The sequence below is a fragment of the Cetorhinus maximus genome, chromosome 11, assembly GCF_964194155.1.
Source record: "Cetorhinus maximus chromosome 11, sCetMax3.hap1.1, whole genome shotgun sequence".
NCBI classification, from domain to species: Eukaryota; Metazoa; Chordata; class Chondrichthyes; order Lamniformes; family Cetorhinidae; genus Cetorhinus; species Cetorhinus maximus.
Window position 1 is genome coordinate 32,218,126 of NC_135889.1, and position 16,935 is coordinate 32,235,060.

The 16,935-nt window shown below is 44.5% G+C and overlaps 1 protein-coding gene across 1 annotated transcript; it reads left to right on the forward strand.

Moving 5' to 3' along the window:
- The first annotated feature begins 6,692 nt into the window (after positions 1 to 6,692).
- Positions 6,693 to 13,545, forward strand: LOC144686491 (gamma-crystallin S-1-like). Its single transcript, XM_078551765.1, has 3 exons — positions 6,693 to 6,848; positions 6,933 to 7,175; positions 13,224 to 13,545. The coding sequence occupies exons 1-3, from the start codon at positions 6,840 to 6,842 to the stop codon at positions 13,497 to 13,499; spliced, it is 528 nt and encodes a 175-aa protein (XP_078407891.1). The 5' UTR covers positions 6,693 to 6,839; the 3' UTR covers positions 13,500 to 13,545.
- The last annotated feature ends 3,390 nt before the right edge of the window (positions 13,546 to 16,935 follow it).

Here is a 16,935-nt window from a genome sequence, read left to right on the forward strand (position 1 = left end):
TTAAGCATTAAAATGTTTTCAAAGTCTTGTTTTACTGAAGGTTTCAACTTAACATAACACAGTGCTTGAAAAAAATACAGAATTTGCATATCTCACTAAGTAAAAACTATTCCAAAAAATGGTTGTCATATGACCTGCAAATTAGTCCAGATTTTATTGTTGGATTGTTAAGTGACTCACAAGCAATTAAATACATGTCAGAACCACAACAATAACAACAACATCTATTTATAAATCACCAGTAACATGATAGGGTGCTTCACAGGAGCATTATAAAACAAAATATAACACTGAGCCACATAAGGAGATATTAAGGCCCATGTCCAAAAGCTTGGTCAAAGAGGCATGTTTTAAGGAGCGTCTTAAAGTTGGAAAGTGAGGTGAAGAGACTACCTGATCAGCTGCCTCTGCCACCTCTCTCCCTTCCTCAATCCCATCATGTCAAACTTTCTTTAAAGTTCTTCCCTGCCCTAGCCTCAAGCTTGTACCTTTCTCTTGCTTCATTCCTATCTCCCTTCCTGCTTTCTCCAAGCTTGAGATCCACCCTGCTCTCTCAACCCTATTTCTGCTACGTTACTGACCACCAATTTCCCTTACCAGATAGCTATATGGGTGATATTTGTTAACAGTTCCTTCTTCATGCTGTGAGAGTAGTGAGCTCAAGTGAGATGGCAAGGTCATGGGGGTGGCCGTGAGTATGCGTTGGGGAGTTTACCTGGAGGAAGAACCCAGAGGAGAGAGAACATGATGAATTCATGGTTAGGAGATTGAAGTCACCTTGGGTCGCAAAGTCGCTTAAGCCTATTGGAACTGACTCCAGTCCCTCAAAATATTAAAGGGCACAAGGCACAATACTAACCTGCACAATGAATTCACATGATCATTTCCACCCACAACATCAGTGCTGGGCATCAGGGTTCTGAGTGCGGCCCGTGAGACATTTTGTTGACTGTTGCCCACGTGCAGATTCCGCTGGTTTCCGTCCGCATAGTTTTTTTCCTATTGGCATTGCTAAAGTGATACGCACGCAAAGCAAGGGCACATGAAGTGAGGTGCGTGCTGATAGCACACAGCATTGACTGTGAGAGCTATGCACCCAATCAAAGCACTGCTACTGTTCAATCGGCATGACCCCATATCCTAAGCTTAAATGACATTTTACAAAATTAAACTATATTTCTCTCTGTTCATTGGTGTGTTCAAAAAATGATGTTAAGTATGAACTGTGTTCCTTGTTCTATGCTTTTTGTAGTCATATTAGTGATGAGAAGTTAACAAACCTGTGCATTTAGACCATAAGACATAGGAGCAGAAATTAGGCCATTTGGCCCATCGAGTCTGCTCCGCCATTCAATCATGGCTCATAAGTTTCTCAACCCCATTCTCCTGCCTCCTCCCCGTACCCTTTGATCCCCTTTCCAATCAAGAACCTATCTATCTCAGTCTTAAATACACTCAATGACCTGGCCTCCACAGCCTTCTGTGGCAATGAATTCCATAGATTCACCACTCTCTGGCTAAAGAAGTTTCTCCTCATCTCTGTTCTAAAAGGTCTTCCCTTTACTCTGAGGCTGTGCCCTCGGGTCCTAGTCTCTCCTACTAATGGAAACATCTTCCCCACGTCCACTCAATCCAGGCCTTTCAGTATTCTGTAAGTTTCAAACAGATCCCCCCTCATCCTTCTAAACTCCATCGAGTATAGACCCAGAGTCCTCCAACGTTCCTCATATGTTAAGCCTTTCATTCCTGGGATCGTTCTCGTGAACCTCCTCTGGACCCTCTCCAGGGCCAGCACATCCTTCCTGAGGTACAGGGCCCAAAATTGCTCACAATATTTTAAATGTGGTTTGACCAGAGTCTTATAAAGCCTCAGCAGCACATCCCTGCTTTTATATTCTAGTCCTCTCGAAATAAATGCCAACAGCATTTGCCTTCCTAACTACTGACTCAACCTGCAAGTTAACCTTAAGAGAATCCTGGGCTAGGACTCCCAAGTCCCTTTGCACTCCAGCTTTCTGAATTCTCTCCCCATTTAGAAAATAGTCTATGCCTCTATTTTTCCTACCAAAGTGCATGACCTCACACTTCCCCACGTTGTATTCCATCTGCCACTTCTTTGCCCATTCTCCTAACCTGTCCAAATCCTTCTGCAGCCTCCCCGCCTCCTCAATACTCCCTTTCCCTCCACCTATCTTTGTGTCATCTGCAAACTTAGCCAGGATGCCCTCAGTTCCTTCATCTAGATCATTAATGTATAAAGTGAAAAGTTGTGGTCCCAACACTGACCCCTGCAGAACTCCACTAGTCACCGGCCGCCATCCTGAGAAGGACCCCCTTATCCCCACTCTCTGCTCCTGCCAGACAGCCAATCTTCTATCCATGCTAGTACCTTGCCTCTAACACCATGGGCTCTTAGCTTACTGAGCAGCCTCCTGTGCGGCACCTTGTCAAAGGCCTTCTGGAAGTCCAAGTAGATAACATCCATTGGCTCTCCTTTGTCTAACCTACTCGTTACCTCCTCAAAGAATTCTAACAGATTTATCAGGCATGACCTCCCCTTGATGAAACCATGCTGACTTTGCCCGATTTTATCATGCACTTCCAAGTATTCTGAAATCTCATCCTTAATAATGGACTCTAAAATCTTACCAACGACCGATGTCAGGCTAATCGGCCTGTAATTTCCTGTCTTTTGCCTCACTCCCTTCTTAAACAGGAGGGTTACATTAGCGATTTTCCAGTCCTCTGGTACCCTCCCTGACTCCAGTGATTCCTGAAAGATCACCACTAACGCCTCCACTAACTCTTCAGCTATCTCCTTCAGAACTCTTGGGTGTAATCCATCTGGCCCAGGTGATTTATCCACCTTCAGACCTTTCAGTTTTCCTAGCACCTTCTCCTTGGTAATGGCCACCATACTCATCTCTGCTCCCCGACTCTCTTGAACTTTGGGAATGTTACTCGTGTCTTCCACTGTGAAGACTGACGCAAAGTACCTATTCAGTTCCTCCGCCATTTTTTTGTTCCCCACTACTACTTCTCCAGCGTCATTTTCCAGCGGCCCAATGTCCAGTTTTGCCTCTCTCTTACCCTTTATATAATCTAAAAAAATTCTTGCAATCTTCTTTTATATTACTGGCTAGTTTACCCTCATATTTAATCTTCTCCCTCCTTATTTCTTTTTTAGTTGTCCTCTGTTGGTCTTTGTAGGCTTCCCAGTCCCCTGGTTTCCCACTGCTCTTCGCCACATTGTATGCTTAAGAGAAGATGCTGGAGCCCAACAGCAACGGGATCCTGGAGGAACGTCCATGGCATGCTGGGCGGATTCTCATGGACATGGATCTGCTGTGAAGCAGCTCACAGAAGGTGGAAAGTCACCGTTGATGCTCAAAACGAGTGATGATCGAGGGGGTGGGAGAGGAAGATCTAGGATTGACATGGAGAGGAAGAGGTGTTGGGGAGAGTGAGGTTGCGGGGGGGAATGAAGGTTTCAGGGGGAGATTGGGAGGGGGGACTGAAGATGTCAGGGAAGAGGTTGGGAGATGGGGAGGAAGTACAGGGGGCGGAGGGGGTAAAGGGCTAGAAGATGGCAACTCGGGAGGTTGGTGTAAAGGGGGGGTGGAAGGTGTAAGGGAAGGACTTTGGAGGGGGAAAGGCGTGTGGAGTGGGGAAGGAGTCCAGGGAGAGGAAGGAGTGCAGAGAAGGGAGGTAGTCCAGGAGGAGGAATGAGTGCAGAGAGGGATGGCAGCCTGGGGTGAGGAAGGAGTGTGGGAAGGGAGTGAGTAAGGGTGGAGGCAGAAGTAAGAGTGGAGGAAGGAGTTGGGAAGGGGGAAGGCGCAAGGCTGGGGGTGGAAGTGAAGCTGGAGGAAGGAGTCGATGGGGGGAAGAACTAAGGGTGGCAGAAGATGTAAGGGTGTCTGAGGGAGTCAGGAGGGGGGAGGGACTAAGCAGGGGGGAGTCTGGAGTGGTGAGAGGACAAAGTGGAGGGCTGAAGGGGCTCTGGGGGTGAGGGGTCCATAGGGGGGCATGTCCAGGTGAAGATGCAAGGGAGGGGTCTGATGCATCCATGACTGCCTCCTTGGGAGCAAACTGAGGATGGGCGTGGAATGAGGGAGTGGTGAGAATGACTGAGGGCAGATTGAGGCGGTGGGGTGGGAGAGTGAGGGTTCGATGGTGGCGGTATATTGGACAGTGAGGGCAGTTAGTGGGGACTCGGAGGCAGACACGGACCCTGGGGGTGGGAAGGAGGAGGTCAGGGAGGTTAATGTGGATGGGGGAGGGATTTTCGGGAAGGAAAGGAACGTGCACGTTCACCTGGACATCCCCGAATGGAAAGGTTGTGACTGGTAGATGAAAGGTGATGCCAGGGGGACAACTGTGATGGGGGAAAGGAAATGGGTAACTGGGGGAGGGTAAAGGACAGGGGAGCGAAAGTAAAACTGAATTAGCACCATGCTGTCAAAACCAAAAGTGAAATGATAGTCGTGGCGGGCCAGATCAGGTGCTGCATGGGAGTGTGATCATTGGGTGGGCAGAGATGCAGGTCAGCTCAGATGAACAACTGAAAGCGAACCTCAGCAGGCAGCATTGAAAATGCTCAGGATGTTGTGATGAGTGTAATATGTGAAGGATCTGCATGCGTGGGAGAGTGCTTGCACGAGGCTCCGAAAGGCCCTGCCACACACTTCTCCCTCCAGAATCACTCGTTGGCCAGATGCTCCCTCTGCAGTGGCAGAGGACGAGGTTGAGGGGCTCACAGGCAAAGGGGACTCGGAGGGAGAGGACAGCCTCTGAGGTTACAGAGTGAATAACCCAGGAATGTCCAGCTGCTGCTCCTCCTCCCTTCGAGTGCCCAGGGGTCCCAGCCTGACCCCTTGAGGTGAAGGAGCACCTGGAGGGACGTTGAGGTGCCCCATTTCCCTCTCATATTGCCGCTGCAGGAACTCACCGCTGGAGTGCAGGCCTGCATGCATCTCCATGTTCTGCTGGACCAAGGTTTCCATGGCATTTACCATCTGTCCCATGGAGACCTCCATACACGCGCATGTGGGTATCGCTTCATCAGAGAGCAGGCAGATGCACTCCTCCAACTCGTGAGCCGCTCTGTTGAGGGCTTCCAACAGCTCTGTATGATGTTCCCCCGTCTTCTACTATCTCTCCACGATGAGTTGGAAGGCCTTCCCAAAGGTTCTTCATCTGATTCAGGCCTCACAGATGTCTCTTCTCCAGCAGTCCTCCATGCTGGGGAGATCGGCCGAACCTCCTGGGGACACATGTCCATGCGGTCACCACCAGATTGTGAATCAAGCCTGCTCTAGATCTAGGTCCCACCGAGGTGTGTATCTCTGGGCTGATGGACGGTGTGGGTAGGAGCTGTGACGGGACTTCCAGGCTGCTTATTTCCAGCTCTTCAATGGAGGAGGTGTCCTCTTGGTTGGAGGTGAGGACTTGGATGGAGCTGAGGGACTGGCTGGCTGAGGGTGTTGGTCACTTGGCAGAGCTCCTTGTGAACCAAAGTAGAGATAATTAGTGCTTGGCAGTAGGATCAAAAACAGAAGAGAGGGCACTCACAGTTGTGTTGAGAGAGGGATGATGTGGTGCAGGATCCTCATCTGGGTATTTGCTGCTGACCACACTGTTGCCACAGGCACGGTCCACAACATCACCGTACAGCACGATGGCCACTCCTCAAAGTGAGTGAGGGGCCTAATGTGGACCACTCCACCCCTGGAAGGGACCTCTCCATGCTGATGTGAGCAGGCTTCTCCTGCATGGAAACAGATGGAGAGAGTGTGAGCAGGACACACAGCATTGCGTGGAATGTTTGTGTGGTGAATGGAGACATGGATGGGATGAAGATATGAGCTCCAGAGACTATGAGCCTGACGTAGATGTGAGGGTGTGTGTGTGAGTTAGTGGTTAATGGGTTTATGAGTGTGTGAAAATTGAGTGATGAGAAGAGTGAGTTACCCTGGCGGAACGGATGAGACCATTAATCCTGTAGTGGTACTGGCTGGCTGACCTTTTTGCTGGGCATTGGCACTGACCACTGCTGCCACCACCTCCCATGCTGGATTGGTGATGCAGCTGCCCATCCTGTGGCCAGAGCAGGGGTAGAGGACAACACAGCGGGCCTCCATGGTGTTCAAAAGGCATTCAAGGAATGCGTCACTAAACTTGGGGGCTTCAGTCTTCTTGCCTTTCGGGGCCATGTCTTCCATGCAGCAGCCCTGGGCTGGGAGCGCTAAGAGGTGTGCACACGGGTGGACTTTAAATATGGCGCCTGGCGTGATGAAGCGGCGAGGTGATGGCATGGCGGGCGAATGAGAGTCCGCCAGCCATGGAAATGGCATGATTCCCGGGGAAGCATATTTAATGCAGCGGGTTTGGGATGATGCGGCGTGAAAATCTGCCATTGGGCCAGCGGGTAAAACAACATCTTAACCGGCCGCTACCTCATTCAGTGCAAATCTGGGATGATTCCACTACAAATATTTTGCTTTTGATAAAAGAGATGATTTTTTATGCTGCATTTAACCTTGTTAAATAAACTATTTTTTAATTGTTCCTAATACTTAAGGATCCTCAATATTTTATTTTCAAATAGAAATTCAGTGGGTCTGTGAGGTGCCATGGTAAAACTACTGAACAAAGACCTCATATTTGGACTATACTTTATGCATCAATAAGTCAAGTGAGTGCCAACAAAGAATATAAGACATTTCATGGAAGAATCTGCTGACTTGGAATTCTTCAGTTAAATAGCAAAGGTTGGGTCTATAAAAAGCCATGATTTCCAACTCCTGCCACAAAGCAATATCTCTGGCAGTGACATCAAAATGGTTAAGGTAAAAATGAGTTATTTTCTATGATTTTTTTTCTGTTAAAATTAGTTATGCTCCAGCCTAACTAACTTATTTCTAATACTGCAGGTTATCTTTTACGAGGACAGGAACTTCCAGGGTCAGTACTATGAGTGCAGTAGTGACTGTGCTGACCTTCACTCTCACATCAGCCGCTGTAACTCCATCTGTGTTGAGAGTGACTGGTGGGTGATGTATGAGAAACCCAATTACATGGGATACCAGTATGTTCTGACTAAAGGAGAATATCCTGATCACCAGCACTGGATGGGATTCAATGACAACATCAGGTCATGTCGTTCATATAGCTATGTAAGTGATCCAACATGATTACCATTTGAAATTAGTTTCCATTTTTATAGGTGAAATATAATATTTAACTATTGTTCATATGCTTTTACTGTATTGACAAAAACTAAATTTTAATCCATGTAATGTGCAAATTAAAGAACAGGTCCTCAAGGGTTATAATCTCCGGATTACTACCCGAGCCACGTGCAAATTTGCATAGGGACAGGAGAATAAGGGAAGTAAACATGTGGCTAAAGGAGTGGTGCGGGAAAGAGGGGTTCCATTTCGTGGGGCACTGGCATCAGTATTGGAACAGGGGGATCTGTACCGTTGGGACGGTCTCCACCTGAACCGATCTGGGACCAATGTTCTAGCGAAAAGGATAAATAGGGTGGTCAACAGGACTTTAAACTAGCAAGTGGGGGGGAGGGAAGGGTAAAACTCCAAGAAGTATAACTAATGGGAAACAAAGCAGCAGGTTAGCGTGTGGGGGGGTGGATTCAACTTCATGGAAAATTATGAAAAAACTGAAAAGAAAGGAGAGCCCAGGAGAGGCTATTAAAGTCTCCAGAACACAAAATAGGACAGAGTGTTTGGAAAGGGCTAGGAATCTAACTTCAAGCACATCAGATAAAGGAACGACAATGAGAAGGGGGACGGGAAATACAGGGCTGAAGGTGTTGTATCTGAATGCATGCAGTATACAAAATAAGGTAAATGAGCTTGTGGCGCAGATTGAAATTGGCAGGTATGATGTGGTGGGCATTACGGAGACATGGCTGCAAGGGGATCAGGACTGGGAGCTAAATATCCAAGGATATATACATCCTATCGAAAAGATAGGCAGGTTGGCAGAGGGGGTGGGGTTGCTTTGTTAGTAAGAAATGAAATTAAATCGATAGCAAGAAATGATGTCGGGTCAGATGATGTAGAATCTGTGTGGGTTGAGTTGAGGAACCGCAAAGGTAAAAAAACCATAATGGGAGTTATGTACAGGCCTCCGAACAGTAGTCAGGATGTGGGGCACAAGATACACCAGGAGATAGAAAAGGTGTGTAAGAAAGGCAAGGTTACAGTGATCATGGGGGATTTCAATATGCCGGTAGACTGGGAAAATCAGGTTGGTAGTGGATCCCAAGAAAAGGAATTTGTGGAATGTCTACAAGATGGCTTTTTGGAGCAGCTTGTGGTGGAGCCCACTAGGGAACAGGCAATTCTAGATTTAGTGATGTGTAATGAGGCAGATTTGATAAGGGAGCTTAAGGTGAAGGAACCCTTAGGAGGAAGTGACCATAATATGATAGAATTTACCCTGCAATTTGAGAGGAAAAAGCTGGAATCAGATGTAACAGTATCACAATTGAATATAGGCAACTACAGAGGCATGAGGGAGGAGCTGGCCAGAATTGACTGGGAGATGAGCCCAGCAGGAAAGACAGTGGAACAGCAATGGCAGGAGTTTCTGGGAGTAATTTGGGAGACACAGCAAAAATTCATCCCTAGGAAGAAGAAGCATACTAAAGGGAGGACAAGGCAACCGTGGCTGACAAGGGAAGTCAGGGACAGCATAAAAGCTAAAGAGAAAGCATACAATGCGGCGAAGAGCAGTGGGAAACCAGGGGATTGGGAAGCCTACAAAGACCAACAGAGGACAACTAAAAAAGAAATAAGGAGGGAGAAGATTAAATATGAGGGTAAACTAGCCAGTAATACAAAAGAAGATTGCAAGAGATTTTTTAGATATATAAAGGGTAAGAGAGAGGCAAAAGTGGACATTGGGCCGCTGGAAAATGACACTGGAGAAGTAGTAGTGGGGAACAAAGAAATGGCGGAGGAACTGAATAGGTACTTTGCATCAGTCTTCACAGTGGAAGACACGAGTGACATCCCCAAAGTTCAAGAGAGTCGGGGTGCAGAGGTGAGTATGGTGGCCATTACCAAGGAGAAGGTGCTAGGAAAACTGAATGGTCTGAAGGTGGATAAATCACCTGGGCCAGATGGATTACATCCCAGAGTTCTGAATGAGATAGCTGAAGAGATAGTGGAGGCATTAGTGGTGATCTTTCAGGAATAACTGGAGTCAGGGAGGGTCCCAGAGGACTGGAAAATCGCTAATGTAACCCCCCTGTTTAAGAAGGGAATGAGGCAAAAGACGGGAAATTACAGGCCGATTAGCCTGACCTTGGTCGTTGATAAGATTTTAGAGTCCATAATTAAGGATGAGATTTCAGAATACTTGGAAGTGCATGAAGGCGGGAAGGCTGCAGAATGATTTGGACAGGCTAAGAGAATGGGCAAAGCAGTGGCAGATGGAATACAACGTGGGGATGTGTGAGGTCATGCACTTTGGTAGGAAGAATAGAGGCATAGACTATTTTCTAAATGGGGAGAGAATTCAGAAATCTGGAGTGCAAAGGGACTTGGGAGTCCTAGTCCAGGATTCTCTTAAGGTTAACTTGCAGGTTGAGTCGGTAATTAGGAAGGCAAATGCAATGTTGGCATTTATTTCGAGAGGACTAGAATATAAAAGCAGGGATGTGCTGCTGAGGCTTTATAAGGCTCTGGTCAAACCACATTTAGAATATTGTGAGCAATTTTGGGCCCTGTACCTCAGGAAGGATGTGCTGGCCCTGGAGAGGGTCCAGAGGAGGTTCACGAGAACGATCCCAGGAATGAAAGGCTTAACATATGAGGAACGTTTGAGGACTCTGGGTCTATACTCGATGGAGTTTAGAAGGATGAGGGGGGATCTGATTGAAACTTACAGAATACTGAAAGGCCTGGATAGAGTGGACGTGGGGAAGATGTTTCCATTAGTAGGAGAGACTAGGACCTGAGGGCATAGCCTCAGAGTAAAGGGAAGGCCTTTTAGAACAGAGATGAGGAGAAACTTCTTTAGCCAGAGAGTGGTGAATCTATGGAATTCATTGCCACAGAAGGCTGTGGAGGCCAGGTCATTGAGTGTATTTAAGACCAAGATAGATAGGTTCTTGATTAGTAAGGGGATCAAAGGTTATGGGGAGAAGGCGGGAGAATGGGGTTGAGAAACTTATGAGCCATGATTGAATGGCGGAGCAGACTCGATGGGCTGAATGGTTTAATTTCTGCTCCTATGGCTTATGGTCTAAATGCACAGGTTTGTTAACTTCTCATCACTAATATGACTACAAAAAGCATAGAACAAGGAACACAGTTCATACTTAACATCATTTTTTGGACACACCAATGAACAGAGAGAAATATAGTTTAATTTTGTAAAATGTCATTTAAGCTCCCTACCAAAACTTCAAATCGTAAAAGCTCAACAAAGACTTATGGGACAAATCTCTGGTTCAATTCCAGCAAGGACACCATGCTGAGTTTTATAAATCACTGACTGAGCCTCAGCTTGGAGTAGTGTGTCCACTTCCAGGCACAATGATCTAGGAAAGCTATCAAAGCTTTGAAGAAGTTGCAGAGCAAATTGTCTGAGATGATACCAGGGATGAGTAGTTTCAGCTTCTTGAAGAGACTAGGGATTGTTCTCCTCAAAGCAGAGAAGGTTAAGGGGAGATTTAATTGAGGTGTTCAAAATTATGAAGGCTGTTGATAGATTAAAAAAAGAACTGTTTTCACTGCATGGTGGGGTAAGCAGTCAGTAAGCAGAGAACACAGATTAAAGTTAATTGGCAAAGAAACCAGAAAAAAGATTAGGTTTTTTTTTGTGCAGGAGTTGTTACAATCTGGAATGCATTTCCTGAAAAGACGGTGAAAGCAGATTCAAAAGTAACTTTGAAAAGTACATGGGATAAATGACAAAGTAGTACAAAGTATTACAAAATATTTACATCACAGAAACAGGCCATTCAATCCAAGAGGTTCATGCTGGTGTTCATGCTCCTCATGAGCCTCCTCCTGTCCTTCTTCATCTAACCCCATATCCTGCTATTCCTTTCTCTGTCATGTTTATCTAATTTCGCCTCAAATGCGTCTATGCTATTTGCCTCCCCCGTGTCTTGTGGTCGTGAGTTCCACGTTCTAACCACTCTCAGAGTGAAGAAGCTCCAACTGAATTCCATAGTGGATTTATTAGTAACTATCCTATATTGATGGTCTCTATGCCCGCAGACGGAAACATCTTTGTATCTAACCGAGCAAACCCTTTCACAATCTTAAAGGCCTCTATCAGACCATCCCTCAATCATATCTTTTCTAAGTCTCAGCTTTTTCAATCTGTCCTGGTAGGTATAACATCTCAGTTCTGGTAACATCCTAGCAAATGCTTTTTTGCAGTGGCTCTAAGTCCTTTTTATAAAATGCGGACTAGAAATGCTCGCAGTACTCCAATGTGGTTTAGCCAAGGTTCAATACAAGTTTAACATAACTTCTCTGCCTTTCAATTCTTTCCCACTGGGAACAACTCCCAATGCTTTATTTACTTTTTTCATGGCCTTACCTTTGTTGCTGCTTTTATTGATTTGGGTATCTGTACTCCCAGCTCGCTCTGTTCCTCTACTGCATTTAGACATTTATTTCCCAGGGAGCGTCACCTTATTCTCCCCATCAAATGTACAACTTCACATTTATCAATATTGATGTTAATTTGCCAGTTGCATACCCATTCAATAAGTTTATTAAAGCCTTACTGTATATTGTTGCAGCGCTCCTTTGTATAAACTACACCCCCAATTTTGTGCCATCTACAAATTTTAAAATTGTACTTCTGATACTCGAGTCTAAATTGCCTATGTAAATACGGGAAAAGGAAAATTTTGCAAGGCTGTGAGGAAAGAGCAAGGGAGTGGAATTAACTGAATATCTCTTTCACGCTGTTTCTCATGCCCACATGTCCATTGCCTGCTGCAATGTTCCAGTGAAGCCCAACGCAAACTGGAGGAACAGCACCTCATCTTCCGATTAGGCACTTTACAGCCTTCTGGACTTAACATTGAATTTAACAACTTTAGACTGTAAACTCTCTCCTCCATCTTTACCCTGTTTTTAATGCAATTTTTATCTTTTTATTTTTAAAAATTTATTTGTTCAATTTTTATCCTTTTCCCCAGCCCCATCCCACCCCCCCACAGGGCCATATGTCACTTGTTTCTATGTTGCGCTTTCAGAGCACTGACGCTTGTTCTGCTATTAACACCCTTTGCTTATCTTTATTCTACAATCAGCACCTTCTTTAGTCCTTAACACTACCATTAACACTCCCTTTGTCTTGTATCCAAGACATCTTTGTCAATCTCTCCTTAGCTGTCACCCATCCCTGACCTTCTATCTTGCTTTGCCTGCTCCACCCCCTCTTAAACAGTATAAAATCCATCACATTTCTCCTTCTCTCTAGCTCTGAAGAAGAGTAATATGGACTCAAAACGTTGATTCTGTTTCTCTCTCCACAGATGCTGCCAGACCTGCTGAGCTTTTCCAACATTTTCTGTTTGTATCTCTTTCAAAAAGATGGTTAGCTTCTGTGCTGTAAGGTTCAATTTATTCGGTATGAATCCCCACTCAGTGCTGAATCGGTTGATCTCAGTTGGAGAGGCCCTGGGCTTGGGGAGGAGGGTCAGGGAAAATACTTAACTGGGATTCCTACTTTTCATTATTAAGCAAATCCCAACTAGCAGAATACTTGTATAAATATAGTAACAATACATGATCCAGCTCAATGATGGTCCCTCTAGTCTGTTGGTACTCAGTGATTCGACTCATACATGAATTTCTCAGCTTTTAGTTGAGATACCCAAGCATGAGCATTGGGTCTACAGCCATACCCAATGAGAGTCAGTGTCTTAGGGAATGCAAAAACAAACAAATGGAAGAAAGAATGGGGAACAAAATAACAAAAGTAAACAAATTCATTCTCCACCAATGCAATTTAGAAGTTACAATAGAATCAAATTCATTACCCCCTTTAACACCTGGCGATGTCCCCTTCCTTCATTGATGAGAGCTACTTTTGGTGATCATGTGTGTGTAAATTATGTTGAAAGGCTATGTTTGATTCAAGAATAATGAACGTCAGTAATTGTGGATAAGTTTGTTTTGATTTATACTGAATAAGAAATAAAATGTTTCATCTCACAGGCTAGTGGGGCTCCATACAAAATAAAGATTCACGAGAGGCCTAACTTTGGAGGACAGATGATGGAATTCATGGATGACTGTCCATCTGTCCACGATCGGTTCCATCATCATGACATTCACTCCTGCCATGTGATGGACGGTTACTGGATTTTCTATGAACATCCCAACTACAGAGGCCGACAGTACTTCATGAGACCCGGTGAATACAGGAGATACAGTGACTGGGGAGCCATTGTGGCTACCGTCGGCTCCTTCCGTCGAATTGTGGACATCTAAACTTCAACAGCATCTTATAAGAAAATAAAAATTGTTTTAACATTTACGTTACTGTCCAAGTGTTTTCTTATAATGTGTTTATGCTTGTATATTATCCTGACATTTAAAATAAAAGGGGTTTTAAGAAATTTTAGGAGCTGTTGGAAGTGGACATTATTTACTTGCAAGTATTACTACAAAGAAGCAAGCTGGCTTTTCTCTATTAATCCTTTCCCAAAAATGAAAGAAATTTTCAAAACTTTTCAATTTAAATAAAATGCCCCCTCCTACTTTTTGATGTTTAAATTCACAAAAAATTAAAAATCTAATCTCTTGTCACAAAAATCTAACGTCCCAAGGAACTTGGCAGACTATTATTATCAATTGTATAAGACAAGATGGCAAACACAGCTCCCAGTTGCTAAAAATATACAGTGGAAACAAAGCCTTAGTGATTTCAGAAAGTTACTGAGGCTCTAAAAATACCCAACATTCACAGTAAAACTCATATATTTAAACTGTTCAAAATAAGAAACCTGCTGTTTACATTAATTACATATACACTGTCAAAATGTAGGAGATTTTTATTTAAACTTACAGCATGCTAAATCTGGAACCTATTAGTAACTGTTGTCAGTGTGGTATTTCTGTAATCCATGGGAAACAGGATAACTCTGCATGATGTGAAGAACGCCAGAAATATAAAAATACGCAGCTAAAAGAGAAAGTTGAGGCATTCCAAGGCATTGTGTTAACTGCTAAACAGTCAATTAGAATGCTTACAAAAGGGAGGTAAAAGCAAATGAAAATCAGTGAGAGTTCAAAGTAAAAAAAAAGGATGGTGAGGATGGATTCTTATATTCCATTTAAAAAGTGTGTGAAGACAGCAGCAAATGTTACTTTGCATACTTACAAGTCACCAATCATTATACTGCAGAGGTTTGAAATGAAAATTTGTAAATTTAAAATATGTTCACCTTCATTAAAATGAGCCATCATTTGGGCCTTCTACATCAAGCAACAAAGAACCAATGTTGCCAGGGAAGAATTTCTAAGTTGCAAATGACTTCTCCGAATCACTGAAGCAAGACGCATATTTCACTAAACATATACTTCTTGGAAGCTTGCTGTCACAGCATCCAGTATCACAATATTAGATTCTGGCATGAGCACTGACAGAGCAATTTGCTGGTGTGATGAAAGGGCTTCTCATCTACTGTGGCCTGATTTTCAGTCTTTCACTCAAAATGATTTTACCAGTCTGCTTGCGTTGCAGACAGCAATTGTAGGCTTGAATCCTTGTCTCTTCAATTAAACAGCTTAAATGACATTCAGTTCCTGGCTGGTAAGGTACAATAGGATGGAGAGCTGTACAAAGTAATTACATGCTCAACTCTTCATGCAGCAAATTACTAAGAACCTTTCTCCTGTACGTTAGGGATAATTTGAATTTTATAGATCCAAATAGAAGTACAAATAGAAAAAATGAAAATTGTTCAGCTATTCGAGTTACAGTGACATTTTATCTATTCCTTTGACATTTCAATTATCTGCTCACAACACAAGAAAACTCCAGATTTTTAGCCTTCTTACAAATGTTTCTGACTGACATTTTGATGCTTGCCCTTTTGGCCACCCTTTTATCAATGTGACTTGTTTCTGCCCTCAGAACTTAAGGGCTGAATTTCCCAGAGGTCTTCAGTACCCCAATGTCAGGGCCAATGGGGATCTCGAGCCTTCTTTTGCCGTGAGCAAGACCAGCACAGGAATAATCCAGGAGGTGGCCTCCCCATTGGCTACCTCTGAGCTCACTGTCTAATTAAGGACAGCGGGTGGGTTGCTAATGCTGCTAGCCCAATCAGAAGGCTGGCAACTCTACAGCCTCAGCAACACCAATGGGAGAGGTGGGAACTGCTGAGGAAGGTAGGAGATCAAGAAGGCGCCTCAAAATGAAGGTACCTTTGGAGGCACACAATAATTAAAAGTTTTAGAGGAGCCAAGCATGCAGGTCCCCCATCCCCACATAATCAAAGCTGAAACCCCTCCAGTGGCAGTGTTTGGGCTGTGAGTGGGCCTTTACTGTTGGCAGTCCCCTCTTTGAGAGATGGAGGTTCTGGCTCCATTGGTCTCCTGGGCAGCTGCACTAAGGGAAACAGCTTCCATGAAGTCAGTGCCTCAGTACACGATGGGAGGGCCACTACGCTGCTGATAAAATGCTGGCCATGCCAAAAACTGCTCCTAATTGGGGCCTTAGTGGGTTCAATTGGCTGCCTGGGCAAATAATTCGCCTGCCAGCCTGAACCGGGAAATCTCCCTGGCGGCAAAAAGGCATTGGAGAGTTGACCCAATCCGGCTTCCACTACTTTCCAGTTCCTCGTTCTCCTAACCAGCCACACCGGAACCAGAAAATTCAGCCCAAAGACTTTACCATGGCCTATGGCAACAACAAGGTGAAGATGTGGATTTTAGAAGTGTATGTGTATCCTATGACGAGGCTCCCCATGATAGGGACTAAATCAAGAAGTTGCCCACGGTGAACAGCACACATGATTCACAGTTTCCTGCATGGGCTATGAAGAGGGCACCCTAACCTTTGCGCCCGAGTTCCTGATATGCATTCCTGCTGTGTGAAACTCTAAGTCATGAGCACCTAAATTACAAAACCCAAGCCCAGAACTGTATAACACACCAACAACTTGTATTTATATAGCTCTTATAACTTAGTAAAAAGTTCTAAAGGTGTTTCGCAGGAGTGCTATCAAACAAAATTTGACACTGAGCCACATAAAGAGATATTAGGACAGATGATGGAAATCTTGATCAAGGAGGTAGGTTTTAAGGAATGCCTTAAAGGTGGAGGGCTGGAGAGGCAGAGAGATTTTGAGTGGAAATTCCAGAGTTTAAGGGCCCAGCTGGCTGACATAGGTTGATTCATAAAAAAACATCTGTTATGACCTGGGGATGCCAACAATCCCACAGTCCCTGAAATTTTAGGCTGTGAAAACTGGGATTTCAGCACCTCCCCTGTTTTTATCATGGACTTCAGAAAAGGCTTGGAGTGAGGAACTGAAGATCAATAAACCCTGCTGACGATGTCCTGTTAGTCAGACCTACAACATCATTAGTGAATAGGCAGGCGGACGCAATTGCATCCGTTGTTTCAGCAGGGAGTACCAGTACCATTGGCAGTTCTGAAATCCAGTCGAAAAGGTGCTCAAGGAACTACACATGCCAGTATTAGAACAATTATTATAAAAATATTACACTAATTTGCATACTTTCAACCAGCACCGCATTTTTTTCCCTCTGCTGTATGTAACAACACCACCATTCCTAGCCAGAATGGAAATGATTGGATAAACCTCCTTTCAATCACTGCCTAGAGACGGCACTGCTGTAAGTGACTGCGACTGATTTTATGCATGTAATTTGTAGGTAACTATTCTTCACTCACTGT

Excerpts from the sequence above, each read along its gene's own strand:
- LOC144686491 (XM_078551765.1), top strand. Across the intron at positions 7,176-13,223 it reads CATGTCGTTCATATAGCTAT|GCTAGTGGGGCTCCATACAA; the intron begins GTAAGTGATCCA and ends TTCATCTCACAG.